General features: G+C 42.5%; 1 protein-coding gene across 1 annotated transcript; it reads right to left on the reverse strand.

Annotated features, from left to right (window-relative positions):
- Nucleotides 1–3,915: 3,915 nt before the first annotated feature.
- Nucleotides 3,916–5,976, reverse strand: LOC142468494 (uncharacterized). Its single transcript, XM_075575095.1, has 2 exons — nt 5,376–5,976; nt 3,916–5,012 (listed from the first exon to the last, which is right to left on the reverse strand). The coding sequence occupies exons 1-2, from the start codon at nt 5,470–5,472 to the stop codon at nt 3,919–3,921; spliced, it is 1,191 nt and encodes a 396-aa protein (XP_075431210.1). The 5' UTR covers nt 5,473–5,976; the 3' UTR covers nt 3,916–3,918.
- Between the last annotated feature and the right edge of the window lie 6,534 nt (nt 5,977–12,510).

A 12,510-nucleotide genomic window follows, 5' to 3' on the forward strand; every position in this document is an offset into this window, starting at 1 on the left:
CCCAAACCATTTTATCTACATACCCATGTAACAAGAGATTTTAAAAATAAATGGCTACTTGGTTGTAAGTGTCCTTTACATTGGGAGAAGGAGTGGCTCACTGAGTAAAGACACACACTGGCACTGATAGTTTGAAGCAGGGGAGTCTGGTTCAATTCCCGGTGTGGGCTCCTTGTGACCTTGGCCAAGTCACTTTATCTCCCTGTGCCTCATGCGGCAAAAAAACATTTGTACGTTCCACGGGCCAGGGACCTCAGGCTGAAACATGTGTCTGTAAATCGCTGCGTACAACTAGCAGCCCTATACATGAACATGCTCATATTATTATTATTATTGTTACATAGTTTCGACAGTCATACGTTCCATTACATATTAGAATACACAAATGTGTTAGCAGAGTGGGAATGGTTGTTATATATAAAACACACCATGTCATAAAATGTTAGTAGTCATTAAAGAACACTCAATAAAAATTCATGAGGCACTCTTTTGCAACATCATTATGTTAATTAAGTGCTTATGCAATATAGGCATAAGGGTATCACATTTTTAATTGTTTGTTAATAAGCGCTGCAAGCAATATAAAATGAGTTCCATATGTAGTATAGTAGTCGGTGGCTCCTCCTCACAATCATCTCATATAAAGGTAGACTCTTCTGAAATCATACATTGATCCGATTGTATCTTCCCCGACATCTCTGAAATACAGCAAACACATGATGGTCAAAGATGGCACCTTACTAGATATGCATCCGTGACAACGCGTTACGCAGCTCTATATGATTGTGTAGATACACACGTCACTCACTTATATGTTAGAAGTAAAACTGTTCATCAGTATGTAATGTTTCTTTAAATTTGTAGCAGGCATAACTATGTATAAGAAGTGAACGTTGCCTGTATACTGAAAGATGTGCGCGCACATCTTTGTGTGCGCACGCACTTCACGCTTGGCTCCACTAACTGTTAGCGCATGCGCAAAACAAAGCGTACGTTGTGCGTTCAATACATGTTGAAAATACCAGTAAACATAACATCTTTATTTCAAATACAATGAAGACGAAACTACATTCGTTCTAAACGAGTACATCTGTATTCTTTTTAAACAGACGTGTTTGAACAGAAAGCACGGCCGATAACACAATGCGCAAATGCAATACGTGTGACGTCATGTTAAGCCAGCGTGAAACGCACGCTAACACTCCTCCCACTCAATTAACATTCGGCTAACGCCCAGGGTACGCCTACAAACACTGAGCCGCACGCATCACACACTGCAGTTACCGTTACTATAACAAAACATGACAGCCAATAGGCTTTGAGGCGCGCACGTCGCTTGGGGGCGGGACTTACATCACTAATCCTTTTTAAGGACGCCTTGGCCCATGACAAGGGTCCCACGTCATACGTGGTGGACCCGGTTTTCAATGTTGTAGATGTTGCATGATAACAAAACAGGTATGTGTTAGAGTAATGGTAAAATGTTGCTAATATGTTTAAAGGGATAGGAAAGTACGTATATTTATTCCGTCAGCAATGTGTACTACTCTTTCAGGTCCTACTATATTGTATTAGGAAACAATTTGTTTGTGATCGCTACATGTTATGCAGTCTGCAATGTTACGCTGTATCCACGCATTGAAAGTGAAAATGGTGGTTAAAAAAAAAAAAAAAATTTAAACGCAGAGTCAACGCATAACGATTGTTATATTTACCATTCTTCTAGAATTAACTCTTCGCCTGGCTGCAACTGGTCGCTCCAGAAATGCAAGCCATTTTCATCCACGCTTAACCCAACCGCTGAATCCAGTATGGCACATATCTCCTCCAGGATGCGCTCATAGGAATCGCCACTGCTTTCTTCAAATAATTGGTCGGGAGGTAGGTTCATTTCTTCCGGTTCCCATTCCAATGCAATTTCAGCTGAAAGGCTTGGTACATAATCATAGTACTTTTGTTCTTGTACAATGTGGGTTTCAGGAATGGAGGCTGCAGATATTGCAGCACGTATCGATTCAAACGGATCAGTAGTAGCGGATACATTGCTATTGCCATTAGGAATAAATATGCCTTTCACGACAATATAAGTGCCGTCTTTCAGGATAAATTGTTTTTCCGGGGCAATCTTCCAGAAACCATAGGTGTGTTGTAGCTTATCCTGGTCACGTTCAAAAAAGTCATTACTTGATAAAGTGAATCTTATTGAGGAATTAAAATTCCGTGCATGCTTACGGTCTTGGTAATAAGGATATTTTGCTCGAATGAAATCATCGATTTGGCGTGTGCTTGCTTTCTGTCCGCGACTGTTCAAGATGGCTTCACAGATCATGTACTTATACCCTAAAAGGGGATTAATATTGTTAACGAATTCATCAGCCATGTCTGAGTAGCACAAAAGCTGTGTGCAGGTCTGTGTTATTTGCTCATCAAAATGAATGTGCTGAATGGCTAACAAACTCCTGTTTTTCCTTGTCAAGGTCAACAAAAGTAACTACTTTGACTCCTTATTTCAAACGCCAATTGGATTTGGTTGTCTAATTGGGTTAACAGTTGTGGTTCGTGATATGGGACTGTGGGAGAAACATTTCTCCTTCTTTTATCTCGTTTGTGAAAAACATCCCTAGACTGTGAATGCGTTCACATAGTGTTTTTTTGAAAACTAACAAAGGCCAGTGTGTGAAAATATTTCTTAGCCAGGCATATCAGTAAAAACACACCTGCAAAAAGAAATGTTTTTTCCCCGCTTACATTTCTGTGTGTATGTGAAAGTCTGGTTAACTCCCTGTCTGCATGAGTTTAAATACGTGTGTATATATATATATATATATATATATATATATATATATATATATATATATATATATATATATATATATATAAATATATCTCTTATAAAAATATATATATATTTATATATAATAATTTTTTTTTTTTTATATTGCAGGAGTACACACAACATTGATGGCATTAAGTATACCTTGTATGAAACCTATTTAAATGGTGAGAAACATGATTGAATTAAGTAATAAACATTTGTTTAAGCACAATACTGTTAGAGTCTCATACTTAGGATATTTCTCAAACATTAGGCCTGTATTATTAAAATAGTGTGCTTTCACAAGGAAGCATGAAGTGTATTAGTTTGTGTATACCAGTTTATATAGTACTATATATATATATATATATATATATATATATATATATATATATATATATATATATACACACATATATACATATATATATATATATACACATATATATATATATATACACATATATACATATATATATATACACATATATACATATATATATATACACATATATACATATATATATATACACATATATACATATATATATATATATATATATATACACACACTCACACTCACACTCACTCAGTGTGTGTGTGTGTGTGTGTGTGTGTGTGTGTATATATATTATTATACATTCTGAGATGTTATAGAAACGAACACACAACTGATTAAAGGACAAAATTACAATGGCCAAGCAAGGCAAAGGTAAGTAATAATTTACACATAATCCTGCTGTACACGTACAAGAAAGATGTTTGCACTTACTTAGGTGTTTTAATAATTGCATGTGACTAATATGCATATGCAATTCTTACATCAATTAACACACCCAAATGCAATGTTTTGCTGCAAAGTCAATGGCAGCTTCTCTAAACTTAGCAACTGGCTCCTGGTGGACCATTACTGAACAGACGATTACAACATAAATATTTATAACACAATTAATTATGAGTGTTAACATTTCCAAACCTTCACGTGTACAAGAACATAGTTGAAAGTTTGGAAACAACACAGTCTTCAGCATACATACAATAGTAATTAGATAATCTGAAGTCAACAAAACAAGGCCAAACACATATTTTCTGAATTATAACATTTATTTTTTTTGTTCCTTTTGCGAGCGAGTAACAGGCCTGCTTGTTGTCTCTTGAATTTTCCTTTTTCTTTTGCCACCAACTTTAGGCACAACAGAGCCACTTTGAGTGGCCTCTGGCACTTCACGGGCAGGGCTTGTGGCCAGTGACTGTTCACCTACAGGGCTTGTGGCCAGTGACTCACCTACAGGGCTTGTGGGCAGTGATTCACCTACAGGGCTTGTGGCCAGTGACTCACCTACAGGGCTTGTGGGCAGTGATTCACCTACAGGGCTTGTGGCCAGTGACTCACCTACATGGCTTGTGGCCAGTGACTCACCTACAGGGCTTGTGGGCAGTGATTCACCTACAGGGCTTTTGGGCAGCGACTCACCTACAGGGCTTTTGGGTAGTGACTGTTCACGGACAGGGCTTGTGCCCAGTGACACATGTGAGCAAGTTGGTAGACACTGCACAAGTGATGGTTGGTCTGTTTCATGTGTGTCTTTTGTTGTTTTTGACCAAAAACTGGTCAGTAGTAACTGCTTGTATTTTGTTTTTGTGGGCTCCTTTGTAGGTGTCAGCTGCTGATTTTGTACAGATGGCAGCGGTAGTATGTCGTCAGGAACCTGCACAGCAATGTCTGCTACTTGACCGGTAACATTTGGGCCTGGTGAATGAATATCAGATGAATGTGGTGAAAACTGACCTGCATGAACAGATCCTGGCTGGGAGGTGTTGAATTGTGGTACATTAGTCATTCTCCAGTAATTAGCTTGTGTTTGCTGAACAACTAATGCTTCGAATGAGGTGTTGATTTTTTGCAACTGTTTAGGCACTTCAATGAAGACTCTGTGGAGATGTGCCAATTGTGATACTGTTTCTTCCTGCAGTCCAATCATCCTTTCCAGCACTGTCATCATGTCTGAATGGCGACGATTTTCTGCGTCCACTATTTTTCCCTCTGAAGCTACAATTGCATCGTATGTGGAAGTTGATGGACGATTTGGCGGTACAACAGTTTCTATTGGCACCTCTTCATGGTCACATGATTGTATTTCAGTCTCTTCTGTGGCGTCATCCTCATCATACTCATCATCCTCATCACCATGATGTTCTAAAAAGAAATGTACACATTATTAAATGGCATGTTAATGTATGCTGTGTTACTATGTAATTGTACTGTGTCCTAAGTAACACCTAACATGTTAGCATACGTTTTATAACCTCATTAAAAACTACCTTGACTTACGAATAATGTTTGGACTCAGTATGAAATATGAATGAATGAAAAGTTGCTCTAAACTCAGAAGTCCTACATGATAATTAACATCACTAACACAATACAAGTTGCCTTACACTTCATTTTCACTGACACTAAGTAATCCTATTTAAAGAAGATGTGCAAAACAAATAATGCACATGACAACATAACATATAGAAGAGCACATATTATATGGCCAGCAAATGATACACTCACCTTCTAGTAGTGTTGAGCTGGCTGACCCAGGTGAAGACACTTGTTCCATCTCAGGTGACACATGTCCTCCAGGGGCAACTATATATAACAATAACATAAGTTTTACATTTACATGTGTAAATATTGAACAAACACTTATTGTATGTTCTGTATTTATGATTAACTAACAACATCAGTTCCTTAACCGAAAATGTGTGTGTGAAAGTGAACATAAATAGTTGTAATAACAATGTACATGCCTGTGTACTTAGAAGTTTTGAGTTCCCTAACATACAACATACTATGTTTCTGCAGTAATGCGTGAGGATAAATAGATTAAATGAGTACATAAAAATCATATGTTGTGTAGTGATATCAGTATCATAATGTACATAACCATTGTGAATGGTCATCTCATGATAGTTATCATGAAGGTGGTCATATTGCAAAAAGTGTTATTTTTGGTAGAGGATATGTGTGGTACATTAATCGAAGATGTGGCACACCTGAATGTGGCTGTGACTCAACAAGACAACACATGCAGTGTGTGATAATGTGTCTTTCATAGTAGTTCAACTATAGATATGAGTGAACTAATGTGTGACGTACGCTTTGATAAGTAATGAGTTGTTGGGGCATTTAGTAGCTAGAGTTAAGCTTTCCAATGAGTGTGATTAACTTCAGTTGTGCTATTCAGGTTGTAAGAAAGGTATTCCCTTCCCCAAAAAGCCTAATCAGCCACACCTTTCAATGACTTGAAACAGGTGCAAATGGTGTGAACTAAGTTGACCGTGAAATGAGGCTGTAATTAGTGTGTGTGCTGAACCCCACCCCCTCTGTTGAAGTGTATGCTGTGATGAGATATTAATTGCAGCTGCTTTAACACAATGGTAGATGAGCTAAGTAGTCATCTGCAGTGTTTAAGTTATGAAAACAATGACATAACATATGATACGTGTGCCTCATTATGCTGTCTGTATATGACATAAAGCAAAAATGGACCTTTTCTTAAGCAACTATAGATGTGTTAGTGCCAGTGATGTTTGTAGGCCGTTACATGCAATTTCTTTGATGCATGCTTAAAATAGGCAGTAATGTCATGTTTGTCGGAGTAAAATCAATAAAATACACAATAATATGATACATATTTCTGTTCTGTACCTGTAGCTACTAATAATTTCTCATGAACATGTGTTACACGTGTACTACCCTGTTGTTCCCCATCTTCGCCCACCATCAATTGCTTCCACTGCAGCTATGCATTTTGGGAATTCACATGTAAATGAGCACGCAATGGCACGTGCTATATTAGTTACTGCTTTTAGTAGGACTACTACATATATGTCTATTTTGAGATATATATATACAGAATCAGACATATACATATATAGATGCAGGTATGCTTATATTGTGAAGACAGTATAAAAAGCAGTGTAACTATGCAAAATAACTGTAAGCAACGACACGCCTAGTACAGTAATATTTATCACCTGCTGGAAATTGTGACGGATAAATTCCAATGTCACGGTCACCAGCCAAGCCTTCCACGACGACGGTAAGTAATTTTGGCCGAAGCAGCTCCTCCAATGGAGTCAATATGAGACGTTGTGGTGTGGGCCCACCTCCAGTGCCAGTAGCATGCACGCGTTGGTCTTGTATTTTCTTTTTCAATTTGGACCTAATATCATCAAATCTTTTCCGACAATGATACTTGTCCCTGACACGATTCCCACAGGCATTGACACCAATGACTATTGTGTCCCACATTTCTTTTTTGCTTGCTGCACTTGTCCGCCCTTGAAAAACATATAAAAGATATGAGGTAAATGAATAATAATATAAGCACCAGTTTCCTACACTGCTAGCTGTTCCAAGTGATAGCAAACATGCTGTTTTATGTGTAATATGTGCAGCACATGAGCATTCACTACTAAACCTATACATGTAAGCAAGCTTGCATTCATATTGTATGCAGTTATGGCAAATTGACCGCCTGTGTTTATTTGTCCTTGTAAGGCATGATAAAAAGCTGTGTTTCCACACTAATGAACATAGAAAGATATTGTGTACCCATATTTGCATATGAACAAAACTCAGATGACCTAGGATCACATGTATTTGAATAATAAATGTAAAGTTACACTTACCTACTAAATGTCCATATATACTGTCATAGTGCTCCAGAATGCCAGTGACAAGAGCCCTATTTTCCTGGTCATTGAAGCGAGGATTACGTGGCTTCTCCACACGTTTTTTCCGAGCAGGTTTAGGGTCAGAGCTTGGCTGGTGCTGACTGGACTCTCCTTCTTCCAATGGAAGAGCCTCCAAAAGCTGGCCACCAGCAAGCACGCCACCACCATCCACCCCATCAGCAACTGCGCCACCAGCAGCACTCCCAGCACCAGCACTCCCACTCCTAGCACCAGCACTCCCACTCCTAGCACCAGCACTCACACTCCTAGCACCAGCACTCACACTCCTAGCACCAGCACTCACACTCCTAGCACCAGCACTCCCACTCCCAGCAACAGCACTCCCACTCCCAGCAACAGCACTCCCACTCCCAGCAACAGCACTCCCACTCCCAGCAACAGCACTCCCATTCCCAGCAACAGCACTCCCATTCCCAGCAACAGCACTCCCATTCCCAGCAACAGCACTCCCACTCCCAGCAACAGCACTCCCACTCCCAGCAACACCACTCGGTGCACCAGCAACATCACTCCCCTGAACAGTACGTTCACTCCGACGCGTACTCCCACGAGTAGCACTCCCACTCCCACCAGCATCACTCTTCCCACGCTTTGCGGGCATACTTCCAGCACTCACAAAAAACAGACAAGAAATGTACAGGCAATCACACGACCCACTTCCACATATAAAACAAGACAAAGATGTAAACAAAACAACAATGGACAAAGCTCACCCAATACACAACAAGTCTCTCAGTCAATATGCAAATGTTCAATCGTCCAGCTCTGTGCGTCTCTCTCTCTCTCTCACTCCCAACAACACAGAGAATGATTAGCAGTACACGTTGCCTTTAAATATGGCGCGCAATCAAAAACATGCTTGTTTCGCCTGATTCAGCAAGATTTGTGATTGTGCAACCTAACAGCACCCCGCCACGCACGCCGATACACCTGTGTGTGATCGGCTCATCATCGTGAGAGTGGGCGGATTTGTTTTCGGGTTGATTTTGAATGTATTCGGCACTTACTGCATACGGAGAGGGAAAAACGCCAATAACATGACTAATCGATAAGCTTGCCGATTTCACATAATCGTCGCTTACTGCATGAGGCCCTAATTCTTGTCTATTAGGCACATTTTCATAGTATCCGTCCCATCTAAACATTGCTAGTGATCTATTTGTTTGGGTTATCAGTTGTGAAATAGACCCACATTTTTTACGCCCATTGAGGAATTTCGTACATATTTGAGTACCGTGGGTGTTCAACTCCAGTCCTGAACCCTCCCCCCCCAAACAGGTTAGGTTTTCAGGATATCCCTGCTTCAGCATAGGTAGCTCAATCAGTCCCTGCTTCAGCACAGGTAGCTCAATCAGTCCCTGCTTTATAAATATGTACATTGCTATTTATATAGAACAGGGGTGTCAACTTCAGTCCTCAAGGACCATCAACAGGACAGGTGTTATGGATATCCCTGCTTCAGCACAGGTGGCTCAGTCTTGGACTGATCCTCTGATTGAGCCACCTGTGCTGAAGCTGGGATATCCTGAAAACCTGACCTGTTGGAGGGTATGGGGGGCTTGGTGACTAGAGTTGAGCACCCCTGGTTTAGTACATAGGCGCGCACAAGTGCAATTTAAAATGAGATTTACATGCACTTAACTTTGCACCAAAAAAGCTGTTTGAGATGATTGATATAAAGGTTCCAGATGTTCCAGAGCGAGGCGAAGACATTTTCCCGCATACTGAGCGTGGCTTCGGCCCAGGTGCACTAAGCGCTGTTAAATCAAGGCAAATAACGTCAGGTTAGCTAAATTTGTAACTACTGTAGTTATTTTCCATGAGTGTAACGCGTACCCACAAAGGTAATTATATACAAAAACAATAGCATTGTCTTAACGGCAGGTTTAATTAACACTGCTTTGCATTAGCTTTAAATAACATGGCTTGTGTAATGTATGTGTTACCAAAAGGTGGCGTTACTCCCATATACATGTCCTTTACTGTCTCCAGCAGAATGGAAATCCTCACACTCTCTTAGTTCCTCCTTCAACAGTCTCTCTCTTTCTCTCTCAATCCCTCCTCTCTCTCTCTCCTCCCTCCTCTCTCTCAATCAATCAATCAATCCCTCCTGTCTCTCTCTCTCAATCCCTCTTTCTCTCTCTTTCAATCAATCCCTCCTTCTCTGTCCCTCTCAATCCCTCCCCATCTCTCTCTCTCTCTCCTTTATCTCTCTCAATCCCTCCTTCTCTGTCTCTCTCTCTCAATCCCTCCCCATCTCTCTCTCTCCTTTATCTCTCTCAATCCCTCCTTCTCTCCTTTATCTCTCTCAATCCCTCCTCTCTCTCAATCCCCCTTCTCTCTCCCTCACTCCTCACTCTCAATCCCTAATTCTCTCTCAATCCCTCCTTCTCTCTCTCTCCCTCGCTCCTCTCTCTCAATCCCTCATTCTCTCTCTCAATCCCTCTTTATCTCTCAATCCCTCCTTTTCTCTCCTTTATCTCTCTCAATCCCTCCTTCTCTCTCTCTCAATCCCTCCTTCTCTCTCTCAATCCCTCCTTCTCTCTCCCTCACTCCTCACTCTCAATCCCTCATTCTCTCTCTCAATCCCTCCTTCTCTCTCCCTCACTCCCCACTCTCAATCCCTCATTCTCTCTCTCTCCCTCGCTCCTCTCTCTCAATCCCTCATTCTATCTCTCAATCCCTCCTTCTCTCTCTCTCAATCCCTCTTTATCTGTCTCAATCCCTCCTTCTCTCTCTCAATCCCTCCTTCTCTCTCTCAATCCCTCCTTCTCTCTCTCTCTCAATCCATCATTCTCTCTCTCAATCCCTCCTCTCTCTCAATCCCTCTTTATCTCTCAATCCCTCCTTTTCTCTCCTTTATCTCTCTCAATCCCTCCTTCTCTCTCTCAATCCCTCCTTCTCTCTCCCTCACTCCTCTCTCTCAATACCTCATTCTCTCTCTCAATCCCTCCTCTCTTTCAATCCCTCTTTATCTCTCAATCCCTCCTTCTCTCTCTCAATCCCTCCTTCTCTCTCTCTCCCTCACTCCTCTCTCTCACTCTCCTAATCCCTCCTTCTCTCACTCTCTCAATCCCTCCTTCTCTCTCTCAATCCCTCCTTCTCTCACACTCTCTCTCAATCCCTCCTCTCACTCTCTCTCTCAATCCCTCCTTCTCTCTCAATCCCTCCTTCTCTCACTCTCTCTCAATCCCTCCTTCTCTCTCTCAATCCCTCCTTCTCTCACTCTCTCTCAATCCCTCCTCCTTCTCTCACTCTCTCTCTCAATCCCTCCTTCTCTCTCAATCCCTCCTTCTCTCACTCTTTCTCAATCCCTCCTTCTCTCTCTCAATCCCTCCTTCTCTCACTCTCTCTCAATCCCTCCTCCTTCTCTCTCTCTCTCTCAATCCCTCCTTCTCTCTCAATCCCTCCTTCTCTCACTCTCTCTCAATCCCTCCTTCTCTCTCTCTCTCACACTCTCAATCCCCCTTCTCTCTCTCTCTCTCTCTCTCTCTCTCTCTCTCTCTCTCTCTCTCTCTCTCTCTCTCTCTCTCTCTCTCTCTCTCTCTCTCTCTCTCTCTCTCTCAATCCCTCCTCTCACTCTCTCTCAATCCCTCCTTCTCTCACTCTCTCTAACTCAATCCCTCCTTCTCTCACTCTCACTCTCAATCCCTCCTCTCACTCTCTCTCTCTCTCAATCCCTCCTTCTCTCACTCTCCTAATCCTTCCTTCTCTCACTCTCTGAATCCCTCCTCTCACTCTCTCTCTCTCTCAATCCCTCCTTCTCTCACTCTCCTAATCCTTCCTTCTCTCACTCTCACTCTCTCAATCCCTCCTTCCCTTACTCTCTCTCTCTCAATCCCTTCTTGTCTCACTCTCTCAATCCCTCTCACGCTCACTCTCTCAAACCCTCCTTCTCTCACTCTCACTCTCTCAATCCCTCCTCTCACTCTCACTCTCTCAATCCCTCCTTCTCTCTCTCTCTCTCTCTCTCTCTCTCAATCCCTCTTTCTATCTATCTCTCTCTCATTCCCTCCTTCTCTCATATTTCAAATTGTGGATGGGAATAGCTCCACCTTTCGGTATAATTTAGCATTATTTCCCTGCATTAACCGGAACACCCTTTAATGGATGTGTGATGATAGAGGAAACGCCTCTCTTGCATATAATTAGCACTAACGGACGGAAAAATACAACCATACATTATATCAAGTAGTAACTGGGGGTAACGATGCGCTCACCACAAACAAGGCGTGACCGCCAGGCCGAGGTGGGGACTTGATATTACACCAACCCACAGCCGCGTGGGCGCGTCTGGAGTGTAGATTCGTCGAGATAGCCGGGTGGGGGTAGGAGAGGGCTGGATGGTCAGTAATACTTGCCGAGGTCGGTGTTGGAGAGTAGCGGATTGTAGGAGGTACTTAGCCGTGGTCTGGATTGGAGAGAGGCGGATCATCGTGGTACTTTGCCGAGGTTGGGATGGAGAGAGGCGGATCATCGTGGTACTTTGCCGAGGTTGGGATGGAGAGAGGCGGATCATCGTGGTACTTTGCCGAGGTCGGGAGATGGAGAGGTGCAGAGCATCGTGGTACTTTGCCGAGGTCGGGAGATGGAGAGGTGCGGATCGTCGTGGTACTTTGCCGAGGTCGGGAGATGGAGAGGTGCGGATCGTCGTGGTACTTTGCCGAGGTCGGGAGATGGAGAGGTGCAGATCGTCGAGGTACTTTGCCGAGGTCGGGAGATGGAGAGGTGCAGATCGTCGTGGTACTTTGCCGAGGTCGGGAGATGGAGAGGTGCGGATCGTCGTGGTACTTTGCCGAGGTCGGGAGATGGAGAGGTGCGGATCGTCGTGGTACTTTGCCGAGGTCGGGAGATGGAGAGGTGCAGATCGTCGAGGTACTTTGCCGAGGTCGGGAGATGGAGAGGTGCAGATCGTCGTGGTACTTTGCCGAGGTCGGGAGATG

Source organism: Ascaphus truei, chromosome 17 (assembly GCF_040206685.1).
Source record: "Ascaphus truei isolate aAscTru1 chromosome 17, aAscTru1.hap1, whole genome shotgun sequence".
NCBI classification, from domain to species: Eukaryota; Metazoa; Chordata; class Amphibia; order Anura; family Ascaphidae; genus Ascaphus; species Ascaphus truei.